Source organism: Talpa occidentalis, unplaced genomic scaffold, assembly GCF_014898055.3.
Source record: "Talpa occidentalis isolate TD23 unplaced genomic scaffold, MPIMG_talOcc4v2.1 talOcc4.7, whole genome shotgun sequence".
NCBI classification, from domain to species: domain Eukaryota; kingdom Metazoa; phylum Chordata; class Mammalia; order Eulipotyphla; family Talpidae; genus Talpa; species Talpa occidentalis.
In genome coordinates, this window is record NW_023605083.1 from 107,058,733 (window position 1) to 107,077,341 (window position 18,609).

Sequence of the window (18,609 nt, forward strand, 5' to 3'; positions counted from 1 at the left end):
GAAGAAGAAATCAAAAAAACCACCCCTTTTATTATTGAAACAAAAAAAATCAAATATTTGGGAATAAATCTAACAAAAGAGGTAAAGGACCTATACAAAGAAAACTATAAAACACTGTTAAAAGAAATAGAAGAAGACACAAAGAAATGGAAAGACATCCCCTGCTCATGGATTGGAAGAATAAACATTATTAAAATGGCCATCCTACCAAAAGCAATATACAGATTCAATGCTATTCCAATCAAAATCTCAATGGCATTCTTCAAAGAAATAGAACAATTATTGATGAAATTCATATGGAATCACCAAAAACCCCGAATAGCCAAAGCTCTACTGAAAAAAAAAGAAGGAAATGGAGGCATCAAACTCCCAGACTTCAAACTATACTACAAAGCCATAATCATCAAAACTGCATGGTATTGGAACAAGAACAGACATACAGACCAATGGAATCGAATAGAAAATCCAGAAATAAACCCACAGATTTATGGTCAAATAATCTTTGACAAAGGAGCAAAGACTATGCATTGGAGCAAAGAAAGTTTGCTCAATAAATGGTGCTGGGAAAACTGGGTCGCTACATGCAAAAGAATGAAGCTTGACCACTACCTCACACCATACACAAAAATCAACTCAAAATGGATTAAAGAACTAGACATAAGACCTGAAACCATAAAATACATAGAAGGAAATATAGGCGAAACACTACGGGATTTGCACATCAAAGACATCTTTACAGACACATCACCCAAAGCAGTGATAGTGAAGACAAAGATAAACAGCTGGGACTACATCAAATTAAAGAGCTTCTGCACAGCAAAAGAGACAATAACAAAAACAAAGAGAAACCCCACCAACTGGGAGAACATTTTTGCACCCAACACTAATGATAAAGGACTGATCACAAAAATCTGCAAAGAGCTGATGAGACTCAGCAACAACAAAGAAAATAATCCAGTCAAAAAATGGGCAGAAGAGCTAAAAAGAAACTTCTCTGAAGAGGAAATGCAAATCCAACAGACATATGAAAAAATGTTCAACATCACTTGTAATCAGGGAAATGCAAATCAAAACTACCATGAGATACCATCTCACACCAGTGAGAATGGCACATATTAAAAAAACTAGCAACAACAAATGTTGGCGAGGGTGTGGAGAAAAAGGAACTCTTCTGCACTGTTGGTGGGAGTGCAAACTGGTCCAACCACTATGGAGAGCTGTGTGGAGATTTCTGGACCTACTAAACATAGAGCTTCCATATGATCCAGCAATTCCACTCCTAGGTATTTACCCAAAGGACACAGAAACATCAATTCCAAAGAGCACCTGCACCCCTATGTTTATAGCAGCACTGTTTACAATAGCTAAGCTTTGGAAACAACCCAAATGCCCAAAAGTAGATGACTGGATCAAGAAAATGTGGTACATATATACCATGGAATATTACTCAGCATTCAAAAAAGATAAACACATGCAATTTGCAGCAACATGGATGGCGCTGGAAGGGATCATGCTCAGCGAAATAAGTCAAAAAGAAAAAGAAAAATACCGGATGGTCTCACTCATAGCAGGAATCTAGAAAACTTAAATAAGGGACCAGGAAAATGAATATAAGAAAGTGAAAATCAAAATCAACAAAAAACTATGAACCAGAGACACTTTTGGGGGGGGGGGGGGGGGGGAAGGATTGGGGTCAGAATGGGGCGTTTGCAATTGTATGGGGGAATATAAACATAAAATTTAAGATTAAAAAAAAATAAATTAAAAAAAAAAAAAAGAACTACAATAGAAGAGTACTGGGAAGAAGTAAACTGTCACCTAATACATCTATGAGAGGAAAGCATGTTACATTACAATAGAAAAATACACACAGAGAAATGACTAATGATGTCTTATAAATTGTGAACCTCAATGGTATTTGAAGGTATTTCAGCTCTCAACTTCATGTTAATCTCAGTCAAACATTCTAGCTATTAATTACTTTGAACCCTCTATCTGTGGCACGGCCTTGCCTGTGGATAACACAAGTTTAAAGAGAGCACATACCAAAAAGGACTTTATAGAAGGTTAAGAAATAATCTTGGTGTTAAGGCTGACCGGAGAGAACACTTCCAGGTAATGTCAGATGGGCAAAGAGAACCAGTACATACTACAAAGAACTTCAAAGAAAAAATACCAGCTCTGTCCAATTTGCTGACTCCTTCGCAGAAAAGGAGAAAAGATCTCAAAGATGAAATATTAACAGAATAAGACTGAGAGTCCTGCTACTCTATCAGCAGAATAACATACATCAATTCAATTCAGTTGGGTCACAAAAACACCAGAACATCTCCATAAACACAGTGAACTAAATATTAGTTAGGTACCCAGGTCCAAAGGGAATTATGGAAACATTATCATTATTTTTTAAAAATTTATTTATTTATTTATACGAGGACTGGGTACAGTCAGAAGCATGGGAGGGTGAGAGAATTCACCAGAGCCAGAGCAGGGAGCAGAACAGGCAGAAGGACAGAAGTACACTGCTGAGGGGAGCAGCGGGTGGCAGGAGAGGTCTGCACGCCATGTGGGACCCTCCTCCGGTGGACATGGAGCAGCCAGCGCTGCAGAGGCTGCTGGCAGCTTCGCAACCCAGCGCTCAACCGCTGCGCCACCGGGGAGGCCCTGGGAAACATTATTTTTTAATATTATAACAAAATAATCCCCAAGTCAGGGCACCAAATGCCTAAATAATGTGATGTGAGGGTGCATTTAGTCCAACGAAGGTAAGCTTATGGTTAGAGAGTTCTGGAGATGGAAATTTCAATTTTCTCTAAGACTGTCTATTCAAATCTAAATTTAGTGACAAAATAATTTAATAGCAATATGAAGAGATGTGGCTTAATTAATGAAAACTGAAATTATTTTCAAATTGAGAGATTAATAAGACTAAAGAAGAACTTCTCTTTTTAAAGCTATTCCAACATCCAAGAATGGTATAATTTATTCAAATTTTATTTCTGTGACTAGAAGCCTAATGCCCAATATACTATCAATCACATCCTCAAAGTATACAACTTTAAGAACTGACTCTGACTAAACCTCATGGGAAACATACTTACCACTGCCAGTGGTTTCTGAGGCTTCAGATGCAGTCGAAATGTTATCTGAAAATTTTTCTTCTGTGGCATTCCCATAACTAAGGCTGCCTCCTCCAATTCTAACTTCACTCTGTTCCACAGGATGTATTGCTGTTCCAAATGAGTATTTCCCTCCATTCAGAACAGATGACGGCTCAATTACAACAGGGCTAGCATCCTAAAAACCATGAAGTCAGAGAATAAGAGGCAAAGTTCAATAACCTGATAACTATACAGTCTTCAAAAATGAATCCCTCAGTTATCTACTCTTTCTAATCTGCCTGCGGTTGGTTATAGCCATTTAAAAACATTTTAATGTATTAATGTACTTAATTTTAATTTCTTCAAAAGGAAAAACTGTATAAAATAAAACTGGTAAGGTAGACTGTTAAAAGAAAGTACCATGTAAAGTAATTCAGACTTTATTCTATTGAAAATTAGAACCAGGGAAGGCTTTCTACCAAAATTTAAATAATAAATATGACATGTACTCAGATTCCATCATTTAGCAATAACTACAGCTGGCATTTTGCCGTTTTATTTTCTGTGACTAAGAAAGCCATAAAACACACACACACACACACATACACACAGTAGCTTTGAGAATATAGTAAAAATTAAGGCAGGAGTCTGACTTATTAATTATGTGACTGTTCACAATAAGTAAACTTCAGAGCTTCAGTATATTCATGGATTAAAATTAAGATATTACAAAACTTGGGGCCTCCATGGTGGCGCAGCGGTTGAGCCCTGGGTTGCAAAGCTGCCAGCAGCCTCTGCAGCGCAGCTTCAATCCCCGGCTACTCCCCAGCCACCGGTGGAGGGTCCATATGGTGCGCAGATCTCTCCTGCTGCCCACTGCTCCCCTCAGCAGTGTACTTCGGTCCTTCTGCCTGCTTTGCTCCCCATTCTGGCTCTGGTGAATTCTCTCACCCTCCTGTGCTTCTGACTGTACCCAGTGCTTGTATAAATAAAGAACTAAATCTTTAAAAAAAAAAAGATATTACAAAATTCAAAAAGTTACTAAGATTACATGAGTGACACATGTAAAGTGCCTGGCATTTAATAAATGTAAACAATCATTCTGGCTATTGTTAAAATGATGTATTGCTTCTTTTTCTTCCACTTATATTGACAGATTTTTCTATGAATGCCTTTTAAACAGGGAGATAAAAATTGGGCCAAGCCAATTTTTGCAATTTTTACTTTGAAAGTAACTACAGTGTATATAAAGGAGTAGAAGCAAAAACTGAAAATTGGGACACAAGTTAGGAGACTCCTGTAAACAGTCAGGCAAGAAATGATGAGATTCTCAGCCAAATTAGCACCGGAAATAAGGAGATGGAGAGAACACAGATTTAGGAGGTGAAAAAATTGACAACTGTGTATTAAAGATAGGCAAAGATAATTCCAAGGGAAAATATGATGTGCTGGCTTATATGACAGGATGGATGTTGATATCTTTGTAAAATAAAGTATATGGTGAATGGGTTTGGTTTGGGAATAAGCTTATTTTGGTTTGCAATACCTAGATCTATTGGACTACCTAGATCTATCTACCTACCTTACCATCCAGTAAGGTAGACTGGACAGACCTAGATAATTTGGTTTGAGATACCTAGACATTTGAGTCTACTGATCAGGGCAGAGCTAAATATAAAGATTTGGGATTAGCAGATTTCTTGAGGCATAAGAAAATGGTATTATGAGGAATGAGGAGAGTACAGCATTTACATGCCCAGTAGTGGGAGAATCTGGAAAGGACACTGAATCAATGTTGTAGAGATAAGTCAGGAAATTATGGAGTATCAGAAGCGAGACTGTGAACATTTTCTTTTTCTTTTTTTTTTAAGATTTATTTATTTAAGCATACAAGAGCTGGGGTGTAGGCCAGAGGTGTGGGAGGGTAAGAGGATCCACCAGAGACAGAGTGGGGAGCAGAACAGGCAGATCTACTGAAAAACACTGCTGAGGGGAGCAGTGGGTGAAATAGGAGAGGTCTGCTGCGCCATGTGGACTAGCTCCCTGGCTGGGGATGGAACTCCATGCTGCAGTGGCTGCTGATAGCATCATAGTGCTGAGACTTAACCCCTTGTGCCACCAGGGAGGCCCATTTTGTGAACATTTTCTACTAAGTTTAGCAATGAAAAAACAGGTAGGGGACTTGGGGGAAAAGTGGAGGGAAGGTGTTATGAAAATGTGTATTTGTGAGGGTTTTGTTCGTTTGTTTTTAAAGAGAAGGAAGGAATTTTGTAAACAAGAGGGAAAAGAGAGAGACTAAAGGGATCAACCACTAGAACAAGATCCCATAGGTACTGTAGAGCTAGGCAATAGCAAGGGTAGAAGAACTCAAGTGCCATTCAATAAACACTGGCAATAATTTTAATCAATAAAGTGATCAATCACTGTGGGCCTCAAAGGTAATACCTATAAAGCAATTAACTGAAACTGATGTGAAACATCAAATTTAAAAGACAAACTTCAAATTACAGCATAGCAACAGCATAGTAAATGCTTCAGTTTCTTTTAATGTAATGATAGCATCCCTAGCTTTAGCTAAAACAGGGAGATAATGTATCATTTTATTAGATGTTTTCTCTTCTTTGATCTGTTAGCCAAGTGAATACAATTTGTAGATCACTTAGAAGCCAGTTCTAAAGAAATTCCTGTTCCTTTCACTAAAAAGAAAAGCAAGAAGCATGAGAATAAAACTCAGATTTCTTTCTACATACCAATTAACTTTATTGGATTTAAAATCTGAAAATAGCAATGTAAGTCATATTGTTAAAACTTCAAACATTTCAGAAGCATGTAGATTCACTTCTTTATTACAGATCCAATGTTAGCAAACTGCCAATTATTAACTTTCTTTAAAGTATGTAAAAGTACGAGATGATTTTCGATATTAAATATCCCTAGACCCTAATAAATAAAGCTATTTCCTATTTAAACTCTCTTTCAATTTTGATTACTTTAAGGAAAGGATCTCAGTTTTCAAGTACTGGGATAACCTAATACTCTATATGCTAATCTAATACTTGATAATTTTTAACAGAACATGTCTCAATATCAGTCTTCAAAAGCAACACTATTTAACTAGAATTTAATAATATATTTTATTTTCATAGAATTTATTTTTAGTTTATTTTTAGTCTGAAATATGACACTGATTTTCTATTTCAGACAGTGAAAGTTTCCTTTTAAAATACATTTATTTCCATTTAAAATACATTTATATAGGTGGCACAGCAGTTGAGCACTGGGTTGTGAAGCTGCCCGCAGCCTCTGCAGCGCTGGTTCAATCCCTGGCTGCTCCCTGGCCACCGGAGGAGGGTCCCACATGGCGCGCAGACCTCTCCTGCCACCCGCTGCTCCCCTCAGCAGTGTACTTCGGTCCTTCTGCCTGTTCTGCTCCCTGCTCTGACTCTGGTGAATTCTCTCACCCTCCCGCGCTTCTGACTGTACCCAGTGATTGCATAAATAAATAAATAAATAATTCTTAAAAAAAAAAATACATTTATCTATATAATAACAGTAAAAGTCTAAAAACACTAAGAAAGTAATAGTGTGGGTTTTATATGGCAAAAAATGGTTATCATATTAGACAAAGGACTAAGAACTAGTAGGGTTCTATGTTAATTGTGGATTTTGGGCCATTAGTATTCTAAATTGAACTATCCACCAAAAAAGGTTAAAATTGTATAGACAATAGGACAATAAAACCAAACTGACCTATGGTTAAAAGAAGTAGTAATATAAATTGGGCCCGGATAGTATTTATTATTCATCATGTTGGAGCACAGGCCAGAGATGCAGAGGGTGCGAGGATTCACCAGAGACAGAGCGGGGAACAGAACAGGCAGACTGACAAAATACACTGCTGAGGGGAGCAGTGGGCAAGACAGGAGAGGTCTGCTGTGCATGTGGGTTAACTCCCAGGCTTGGGGTGGGGATTCACATCACAGTGGCTGGTGATAGCTTGATAGCACTGAGACTTTAGTCCCTGAGCCAACAGGGAGGCCCTATTTCATTTATTTTTAAAGCTCTCCATGTGAGTCTATTATGCGGTAAAAACTGATAACCACTGAATTAAGTATTGTAGTCTCAAACATTTGTCTTCATAAAGTGCTCCAAATGCTAAGAGTATAGTAATTGATTTCATAGTAAATCTATTACTTGCTCAGGAACTTGCTTTTTAGAAGAAAATTCTTTGGGGTCATGTGCTTCTCTCCCTTAGAGACAGGGTAAGATAGCATAGTATGAGTAATTTTTTAAAAAAATTAACTTTCTGGAAAATTAAAGTGTTCTCCCAGGTCATTTTGTTATACCCCAGAAAATCAGTTTATTCTTGCTCTAAGAGTTTTTGAACTTAAATGATATCTGCATAACTATTATATGGTTGACAGGCAATTCCTTTTAAATTTTATATTCACTTTTTAAGCTCATTTATACTATTTATTTATGAACTATCAATTACTTTAAAAAATTTGAGAGAGGGCCTCCCCGGTGGTGCAGCGGTTGAGTACTGGGTAGCGAAGCTGCCCGCAGCCTCTGCAGCACCGGTTCCATCCCTGGCTGCAGGGCGAGATCCCCACATGGCGCGCAGACCTCTCCTGCCGCCTGCTGCTCCCCTCAGCAGTGTACTTCGTTGTTCTGCCTGTTCTGTTCCCCACTCTGGCTCTGGTGAATTCTCTCACCCTCCTGTGCTTCTGACTCTACCCGCTGCTTGTATAAATAAATAAATAAATCTTTAAAAAAATAAATTTGAGAGAATATATTCTGAGAAAAATTAGGTATCTTCAATCTCATTGAATAGTTTTCTTCAAGTTTTCCTCTGAGTTTCTCATTTGACAGATTTCCAAAGAGAAATATGTGGAATTGTATTTCAAATGCCATATGAGTTTACAAATATTATATGGATCCTATGTTTGTAAGGAAAATTTACAAGAAATCATCCTTGTAATATTCCTTATTCTGGAGAACTTGATCTATAGATAGGTTGATCTATAGATACCAATGACAATAAAATAGGATGATAAAAATATTCCAAGGCATTGTATCTGTTAGGTAGAATTTTACAATAATTTACAATAGCATTATTTTTTTAAAGATTTATTTATTTAAGCATACAAAAGCTGTGGTACAGGCCAGAGATGCAGGGTGGTGAGAGGATTAGCCTGAGACAGAGTGGGGAGCACGACAGAGTGGGGAGCACAACAGGCGGATTGACTGAAATACAATGCTGAGGGGAGCAGTGGGCAAGACAGGAGAGGTCTGCTGTGCCATGTGGGTTTCTCCCTGGCCAGCCAGGGATGGAACTCATGCTACAGAGTCTGCGGATTGTGGATTGGCAAAGTTTCACTCATAGGAAAGAATTTCCTCATTTTCTCTTAGGTCTCTTGATTCCTACTTAGTATTTTTTCCATTATTCCATAATGTCTTCTACTTCTCCCAAGCCAGCATTGTACACTAATGAAATATAACATTGGCATGTTATCATTGATAGAGCGGGGAACAGAACAGGCAGACTGACTGAAATATAATGGTGAGTCCTCTGACCCCCTGCATCTCTGGCCTGTACCCCAGCTCTTGTACGCATAAATAAATAAATCATAAAAAAAAATAAAAAAAAAAGTCTTATTAAAAAAATAAACTGCTGAATACAACTTTGGACAATTTAAAAAAACCTGAAGGGACTACAAAGGCTTCATTTGCAAATTTAGAGACAAGAGATGCCTCAATGTGTTTTCTTTTTTTTTTTCTTTTTCTTTTTTTTTTCTTTTTCCTTTTTCTTTTTTTAAAAGAAACTGAATGTAATCAACAAATTTAGCTTGAGAGCATTCTATTTTTTTTTTTTTTTTAAAGATTTATTTATTTATTTATTTATACAAACACTGAGTACAGTCAGAAGCGCGGGAGGGCGAGAGAATTCTCCAGAGCCAGAGCAGGGAGCAGAGCAGGCAGGACTGAAGTACACTGCTGAGGGGAGCAGCGGGCGGCAGGAGAGGTCTGCGTGCCATGTGGGACCCTCCTCCAGTGGCCGGGGAGCAGCCGGGGATTGAACCGGCACTGCAGAGGCTGCGGGCAGCTTCGCAACCCAGCGCTCAACCACTGCGCCACGGGGAGGCCCTCAATGTGTTTTCTAACTCGAAAGTTACACGATAATGAAAAGGTAAAAATCTGTTGATAAGTAACAGCTGCTCTCTTAAGTTTGCAGAAGAGGAGAAAAGACAAACATATACTACAATGATAAGTAGAAAAGATTTCACCATCTCTCCCCATTTACATTTTTATAGGCGATCTTATATTACAGGACAACACCTTGTTTGTTAAAGAGGGAGAGTAACAAGATCCCAGGAGCAGATCATGTATTCAAGTTCCAGTGTATCAGCAAATCTGAGATAAACTACTTCTAGAAAGGACTGCTTATTCTTCCTATTCTCTTGTTCTCTTTTTTAGGCATGCTATTATCTGAAAGATAAAGTCTACCCTAAAGCTAATCAACATCTTAGGTAGGCAGACTAAGCCTAGAATAAGATCGAATTACATAACATATTAAGAAGACCAATTTATTTTTTTCAAACAGGCATTTAAAAAAGTTGTCATAGCGGAAAGGTAAATTTCAATCACTAACATTACTACTGCTGCTGTTGCTGCAACTACTGCTTCTATTACTTTCCTCTAAATTTATAGAGTATTTCTATTTGCCAGGCGCTAACTGCTTCACGTAAACTAACTCATTTAATTTCCATAACAACCCAACTGAAACAGGTTTTATTAGCCCTGCTGTTCATATGAGGAAACCAAGGAAGAGTGAGGATAAGTAACTTGTTGAAGATCACACACCAAATGTAAGACCAGAACCCCAAAACAGACAGTACCAGCCCAATACTATCCTATACTGGTTTCTCGTAATATAAAGCTAATACTCACTGAGTACTTACTATGTGACCCAGGTACATCATGTTTCTAAAACAGATGTATCTTATGCTTAAAATATGTTATCAACTCCTTTAATCTTCATAAAACCTTATAGGGGGCAATTACTGTCATTATTCTCATTTTACAACAGGGAAACAGAGCCCAGAATGTCATTTTTAAAAAGTTATTTGCATTTAAAAGGGAGTTACTTTTTATTTAGTAAAGAACACTTTTCCAATTAATACAAATGTACAGAAAAGGCATTCTCCCCCCACCCCTTTCATTAAATAAGTTGTCATAAGTCTCTGCTACCTTCTCCAAATGAACTGATAAGCTTTTCTCTGGTTTCTCACAACAGTTAACATGCCTTCATTCTCTTTTCAGTTTTTTAATTCTGAAAAAAATTATTTTTAAGTTCTTTATTGGAGCAGTGGCAGATTATCATTTGGAACCTGAGTTCTAATGCTAATTATGAAGTCAACTTTCTTTCTTTTTTTTTTATTTTAATAAATCTTTTTTTTTTTTTTTTAAAGATTTATTGATTGATTGATTTATACAAGCACTGGGCACAGTCAGAAGCGCGGGAGGGTGAGAGAATTCACCAGAGCCAGAGCGGGGAGCAGAGCAGGCAGAAGGACCGAAGTACACTGCTGAGGGGAGCAGCGGGCGGCAGGAGAGGTCTGCGCGCCATGTGGGACCCTCCTCCGGTGGCCGGGGAGCAGCCGGGGATCGAACCAGCGCTGCAGAGGCTGCGGGCAGCTTCGCAACCCAGCGCTCAACCGCTGCGCCACCGGGGAGGCCCTGAAGTCAACTTTCTTAAACAGAAAATCAACATTTCTAATCTGAGGTTTTTCCTTTTTGATGGAGAAGGTGAAAAAAATGAAGGACAAAGAAAATGATGTGGTTGACAGATCATGGGTTCTCAGTTCATGGATTTGATCTTAGAACTTTCACCTTCAGAAAGATGTTCAGATTACCCTTAATCCTAGTCTCAGGATCCCCACAGATAAAATGAGTATAACACCATTTCTTCACAGAGGTATTGTGAAGATTAAATGAGAAATGCATAGTATATAATATAAAGGCACTCCCATGTCCATCATTATCTTTCTCACAGTCATTGCAAGGGAGGAAATTTATGTGGAGTTATAAGGCATAGTCTGGTTCACAGTAAATATATTCATTTCCTTGTCCTTCAAATATTTATCTAGGTTTGGAACATTTTATTACTGGCGAGGAGTCACACAAAGTCTGATGGAACTGAAAATCCTACGAAAAAATGTAGATAAACAGTAATCTTACTCACATATTTGACATATTCTTTCCATTGCTGCCACCACTGCATGGAAATGATAAACCAATTATGTCCTGGTTGTAGACCATACCTGCTCTCTCTCTCTAACCATCCTCTGTAAATACAAAAGCAAATCAAATGGAAGTGTGTGAAACAGATGACCACAAGCCCATGAATTATCATTAAAAGTTTTTATCAAGGAAAAACACAAATCAGATATACTCTAGAAAATGCCGAGATTACAATGAGTGAAACACTGATAAGCCCATTTTAGGAGTCATACCGCTATTAAACTTCATTACTGATACTTATAAAATAGCTTTATTGCAAAATAATTTGCATAAAATTTAGCAGTATTAAGTATGCAACGCAATGATTTTGAAAAATTCACATATGTGCATAATCATCACAGCAATCCAATTTTAGAACATTTCAATTACCCTCAAAAGACACACTGTGTCCACTTCTGATCAACCCATGTTACCATCCTAGGAAACAGCTACTCTATACAGATTTCCCTTTACCAAACATTTCATATAAATGGGATGATACTATGCACAGTTTTTCATATTTGGCCTCCTTTACTTAGGATGTTTTTGAAGTTCATCTATGTTGTGGTATTATTTGTTTTGCTTTTTTATTGCTAACAGTATTCCACAGGTATGTATATACATTTTGTATACATCTAACATCTGAAGAATATCTGAAACTGGCAAACTATTTTCCATAGTGGCTGCACCATTTACACTTCCATCTGGAACATGAGGGTTTTACTATCTACACATTCTTGCCAAAATTTGTTGTCTGTGTTTGCTATCACAACCATTTTTTTTTTTTTAAGATTTATTTATTTATGCATATAAGAGCTGGGGGACAGGCCAGAGTTATGGGCGGGGGAGGGGGTTGGGGGGGGTTGAGAGGATCACCAGAGACAGTGGGGAGCAGAACAGGCAGACTGATGGAAATACACTGCTGAGGGGAGCAGCAGGCGAGTGAGGAAAGGTCTGTGGGTTGCTCCCTGGCCAGCTGGGGAATCAAACTCATGCTGCAGAGGCTGGGGACAGCTTCATAGGTTGCATCTTAACCCACTGCGCCACCAGGGCAGCCCCATTACAACCATTCTAATTGGTGTAAAGTGCTGTCACACTGAGATTTGTAAAACACTAGTTTTATTGAAAAGAAATTTATAAAACATAAGGTGGCAGTTGTATAACATTTTCAATGTACTAAATGCAACTGAATTTGTATGCTTTAATTGCATACTAATTTTGGAGGAGGTAGTGAGGATGGCATCAGAGGAGTTTCCCTGCTTCATTACAGGAGGATAATCTGAGAGTAGTCCAGAAGGGCACTGGACACAGAGGATTCTCTAAGCTTTGGGCAAACTAGAACACCTTGGACATTAGAGACCAGTGTTGAGGAAGTGCTACAGTAAATGAGATGGGATACTTGGGGAGAAGCTCAGTATGCTAGGCAGGTGTGGTACCCAGGAAGAGGACAGGGTACAAGTGTGTTCTCCCTGTCTTTCCTCCTTAGGACTCAAGTTGATGCTATGAAGCATGCTGACAGTACAGCTAATAGACTGTAGAGATGTGGATAAGGAAACCCAGAAAGGAGAGTTATCAGCAGTACCATAAACACGAACCACCCCTGAAAACCACTTTACCAGCCACTGGACCCCTCCAGGTCCTTCCCTACTCCCTGAATCAGCTGCTGCAGATTAATCTCACAGACATATAATATACTTACCAAACACCTAGCTATGAAAAGCTAAAAACAAACAAACTCACAGTTCCATCTGCTGGAAAAAAGGAAGTTCTATACTTTTAGCTTTCAACTATAATTCAATAAAGCTGAAAAAAGCTGTCATCAGTGATTATCTACAATTGAAATGAGCACTCTTTTGATTCTTTTTACTCAGTTCTAACTTCTAATCTTTCTACAAATATGAACTATTTTTTTTTAAAGATTTATTTATTGGGCCTCCCCGTGGCACAATGGTTGAGCGCTGGGTTGCGAAGCTACCCACAGCCTCTGCAGCGCCGGTTCGATCCCTAGCTGCTCCCTGGCCTCCGGAGGAGGGTCCCACATGGTGCGCAGACCTCTCCTGCCGCCCGCTGCTCCCCTCAGCAGTGAACTTCATCAGTCTGCCTACTCTGCTCTCTGCTCTGACTCTGGTGAATTCTCTCACCCTCCCGTGCTTCTGACTGTACCCAGTGCTTGAATAAATAAATAAATCTTAAAAAAAAAAAAAATTATTTATTTATTTATACAAGCACTGGGTACAGTCAGAAGCACGGGAGGGAGAGAGAATTCACCAGAGCCAGAGAGGGGAACAGAACAGGCAGACTGACGAAACACACTGCTGAGGGGAGCAGCGGGCACGGCAGAAGAGGTCTGTCGCACCATGTGGGACCCTCGCCAGTGGCCAGGGATCGAACCGGCGCTGCAGAGCCTGTGGGCAGCCTCGCAGCCCAGCGCTCAACCGCTGTGCCACCAGGGGAGGCCCACATATGAACTATTTTATAGTAAAGCTGCTACCTTTTATCTTATGTCTTTTTTATTTCAAAACATTTAGTACTCAGTGGTTGAATCTCTGGTCAGGGAGCTAACCCACATGGCGCAGCAGACCTCTCCTGTCTCACCCGCTGCTCCCCTCAGCAGTGTATTTCAGTCAATCCGCTGTTGCTCCCTACTGTCTCTATGTAAATCTTCTCACCCACCCCCCCCCCGCACCTCTGGCCTGTACCCCAGTTCTTGTATGCATAAATAAATCTTTAAAAAAAAAAAAGAAATTAGTACTCAGTGAAATTTTAATGTTAAATAGAATTTAATCTCTAAATCAATCAAATTCATTGTTTAGGAACTTTTTTTTTTTTTAAAGATTTATTTTATTTTATTTATTTATTTTATGCAAGCACTGGGTACAATCAGAAGCGCGGGAGGGTGAGAGAATTCACCAGAGCCAGAGCGGGGAGCAGAGCGGGCAGAAGGACCAAAGCACACTGCTGAGGGGAGCAGCGGGCGGCAGGAGAGGTCTGCGTGCCATGCGGGACCCTCCTCCAGTGGCCGGGGAGCAGCCGGGGATCGAACCGGCACTGCAGAGGCTGCAGGCAGCTTCACAACCCAGCGATCAACCGCTGCACCACCGGGGAGGCCCTGTTTAGGAACTTACTTTAACAAAAATATTTCAGTGTAAAAACTTTGGAGAAAGTGTAATTTTGTAATGATTATAATAAAATGGGATCTGCTGGGGCCTCCCTGGTGGCACAAGGGGTTAAGACACAACCTATGAAGCTGTCCGCAGCCACTGCAGCACAAATTCGATCCCCTGGCCAAAGAACAACCCACATATGTGCAACAGACATCTTCTGACTCACCTGCTGCTCCCCTCAGCAGTGCACTTTGGTCAATAATCTGCCTGTTGGGTTCCCCACTCTGTCTCTAGTAAATCCTCTCACCCCACACACACCTCTGGCCTGTACCCCAGCTCTTCTATGCATAAATAAAAAAAATCTTTAAAAAAAAAATAAAATGGAACCTGCTGTTAATAACAACATATTCCAGGCAAGAGAAATTTCAGGTATAAAATTAAAAATACATAGATTTAAACTACAAACTTACCTAATAATTTGTCCTTCCTCTTCTGGAGTAGCTGGTCTTAACCCCAGCACTATGTGACATACCTAGAATAAAGAAGGGAAATTAAGCTTTATGATTGGACTGTATAGTATTTCACATTCTCTGTATGAAATCCACTTTGTCAATGGGAATTTGAATTAGCAACAGCTTTCAACTAATGAATTATCAATGATTCACTTTAGCAAAATTTAACTTTAGCTTTTTTAAAAAAGAAACCATTTCAGTGGAGACCAACTCCAAATCTCTTTTTGAGATAGGAAATAGACACAGCGAGAAAGGGAGAGAGGGGGTAGGAAGCAAGAGAGCAGGGGAGGAAGAGACTTCTGAATATTTCAACACTATATATTTTAATATATTTCACACAGAAAATATTTTCTTCCTTCCTGAAATCTGAAGAGTATATGATACCTGGAGAGAGAAGTGAAGAAGAGATGAAGAGGATATAGGAGATAAAACAGCCAAGGAATGGCATTTAAATTTGAATAACTCTAAGAAAAAAATTATTGCCAGTAATTACTTTATGCTTTTAAGGCTCATTTCCTCAATTTATTTGCCTTCTCTAAATATCACAAACATTTCCCTCCCAATATTTTATTATGAAAACTTTCAAACATAGAGAAGTTATTAATTTTATACTTCACACACACTACCCGATTCTAAAATTAATATTTTATTATCTGTTTCTATGTACCCACTGCTTCATCCATCAATCCATCTTAATTTTTGGATACCACTTTAATGTAAATTACATATACTAGTAAATCTGAAAAGGTCTCTGTAAATATATTAGCATGCCTATAATTAATCAAGAATTCAATAATGTTTACCCCTTTGTTTACTGCTTAAGGCAATATTTATAATAAGGAAATAAATTAGGTTTTTAAGATTCATCTGTATTCCATTATTTGAATTCTCATATTGATGGATACTTGGGGTTTTGAGAACTGTTTTTGGTAAGCAAACTTAAAAAAAAATGGAAATATATACTTAAAAGTTAATAAATTATAAGTGCACAGTTTAATGACTTCATGAAGTAGAAACATCTAAGTAACAGTCACTCATTCAAGAAATAGACATTACTACACCCCAGAAACCCACTTTGGGTTTCTTCTCAGATACCACTGTACCCTTTTGCTATATTAACTACCCAAAATTTTATTGCCATGGATTGCTATTGTCCACTTTTGAATTTTTGTTCAGTATTTCCCACTGAACATTATGTAAGATTCACTCATGTAGTGGTACATAGTATTTCATTGCTGTCAAGTGTACCACTACAAGTATTTGCAACACTTTATTTGCTGCTATGAACTTGTTTATTGTTGGTATTTATTTGGGTCATTTTCTGGCTATAACAAAAAACTTACTTTAAATTTCGTGTTCAGATCTGAAGTTTCTACAGCGTACACACATACGCTGGGTCACATGGTATGCATATGCTCAACTTTTCCAAATACTATCAAGCAATTTTTTTTTTAAAGATTTATTTTTTTGTTTATACAAGAACTGGGGTACAGGCCAGAGGCACGGGAAGGTGAGAGAATTCTTTAATTTTTGTAATTTATATTCATACCAGCAATGTGGAGGAGTTTCAGATGTTTGTTATTCTTGCTAATACTTCATATTATTTAAAAACTAACCATTCTGGTAGATGTCTAATGGCATTACAAGTGGTGAGAGATGGAGAAGTAGAGATGGGGGAATGAGGGAAAGCACAAGCAAAGGGATGCCTTGGCCTCTTGAAACTAGAGAAAGCAAAGAGCGTGTTTTTCCACAGACCTACAGAAAGGAATTTAGCCCTGTTTACATCTTGATTTTTAGCCTGGTGAGGCCCATGTCTGACTTTTGACCCACAGAGCAGCAAGATAATAAATTTGTGTTGTTTTAAGATGCTAAATTTGTGATAAGATGTTACAGCAGCAATAAACAACCTATGTAGAAGGAGATGATCCAAATTTATGGATTGGAAGGTTCAATAGTGTAAAGATGTCAGTTTTCCCTTCAATTCTGTTATAGATTTGGTATACTCATTTTGGTGGAGGGGACACAGGATGAACATTGGAAAGTGAAGCAGGTGGGAGTGAATGGAAGGAGACTGGTTCCTTAATCTAGACTTTGACTTTATAGCATCTTCTCCATTTTCTTTGGGAGAATGAGACCCAGAGCAAAAAATACACAACATTTCATGAATTTACATGTCATCCTTGTGCAGGTACTGTGCTAGTCTTCTCTGTATTGTTCTGATATATGTGCTGCTGAAGCAAGCACCAGACCATATACTTTTTTTTTTTTTTTTTTTTTTTTTATACAAGCACTGGGTACAGTCAGAAGTGCGGGAGGGTGAGAGAATTCACCAGAGCGAGAGCAGAGAACATAATAGACAGACTGATGAAATACACTGCTGAGGGGAGCAGCGGGCATGGCAGGAGAGGTCTGCACACCATGTGGGACCATGCGCCACCAGGGGAGGCCCAGACACCATATACTTTTAAAACTTAAAACTGCCTACTATGATCCAGTTTTCTGTTCACAGTGCCTGTTATAAGGAAGAGTCCTTTAAAAAGACAACAGTGAAGTAAAACAGCAATTTAAAATGACTGCTGTATTTTAAATTATTTTCTATCATGGATTACATGCTGCTCTATTATGAATTACAATAAACAAACATAATCAACTATGTTCTGCTTTCTTATCACCCATGTCATGATTTTGAGAACTGTCAGTGGATATTCCTGATCTATTTTACCATCCTTCAAGTAGAGTACAAGATAAAGCAGTTCTTTTCAGTATATGTGGTTTTACAGTCCAAAGGAAATTAACTCCACATAATGGAAAAGATACAGGACTAATGTTACTACTACTCTCTGTACCTATCCTTTACATACCTGGAAAAGGAGATTCAAAAATTCATTGGCAAGAACATTTTTCACACTCCAGATCTGATAGTCTTCTAGAGTAAGATGCCCCATCTGAAAGAGGAACAATATTCAAAAAGATCTCATGTTAAGACTGCCTTAACTTTTTATAGGCATTTGAATAAAATTTTGTTTATAAAACTTGTTAGTCATTTGCTAAAAGCAAATGAATAATTTAAAATAGATGTTGTATGTTCAGATGAAAAGTAGGCCAGCTATATAAGTTTGAAAAAAAACAAAACTCTGTTGAAGCAGTCAATGGTAATGAGGACAGTTTATCAATAATCTCTCAAGAACACCTAGGAAATAACTGACAATAGTTTTTGCTTCAAAGTCTACCTATGGAAAATCACAGGTTCTAAGTAGGCAAAGTGGAGTATTCGCTAATTTTGAAAGTAAAAAGCAGTCTCTTTAGATTATGCTCTTTCATCCTAACAATTTTCTAACACTTTCTTAGAAATTCCTGGTGACAATACCAGGCTTAAGATATTTAAAGGACTTAAATATGCATAAAAACATGTATACTTACATTACATTTTCCCCAAAATACAACTTAATGTTACTTTTTAAATTGACTAAGGCAATATTTTTGTGATTCCAGTGAATTTTCAAAGTATCAAAGTACATATACACACACTGTGTAATGTTTATTTTTTCTTGTCAGGCAAAAATAAAGCCAAATGATTGTTATTTTATGCATTCAACATTGAACTAATAA

The 18,609-nt window shown here is 38.2% G+C and overlaps 1 protein-coding gene and 1 pseudogene across 1 annotated transcript in view; both read right to left on the bottom strand.

The window, feature by feature from the left end:
- USP32 (ubiquitin specific peptidase 32) overlaps positions 1 to 18,609 on the bottom strand; it is a 149,581-nt gene that overhangs the window by 44,466 nt on the left and 86,506 nt on the right. The window contains exons 10-13 of the mRNA XM_037494936.2: positions 17,862 to 17,945; positions 14,959 to 15,020; positions 11,347 to 11,449; positions 3,102 to 3,297 (exon numbers count right to left, since the gene is read on the bottom strand). Of these exons, the coding sequence (XP_037350833.1) occupies positions 3,102 to 3,297; positions 11,347 to 11,449; positions 14,959 to 15,020; positions 17,862 to 17,945 (445 nt within the window). The remainder of the gene's footprint in view (positions 1 to 3,101; positions 3,298 to 11,346; positions 11,450 to 14,958; positions 15,021 to 17,861; positions 17,946 to 18,609) is intronic.
- Positions 17,144 to 17,244, bottom strand: LOC119233093 (U6 spliceosomal RNA; annotated as a pseudogene).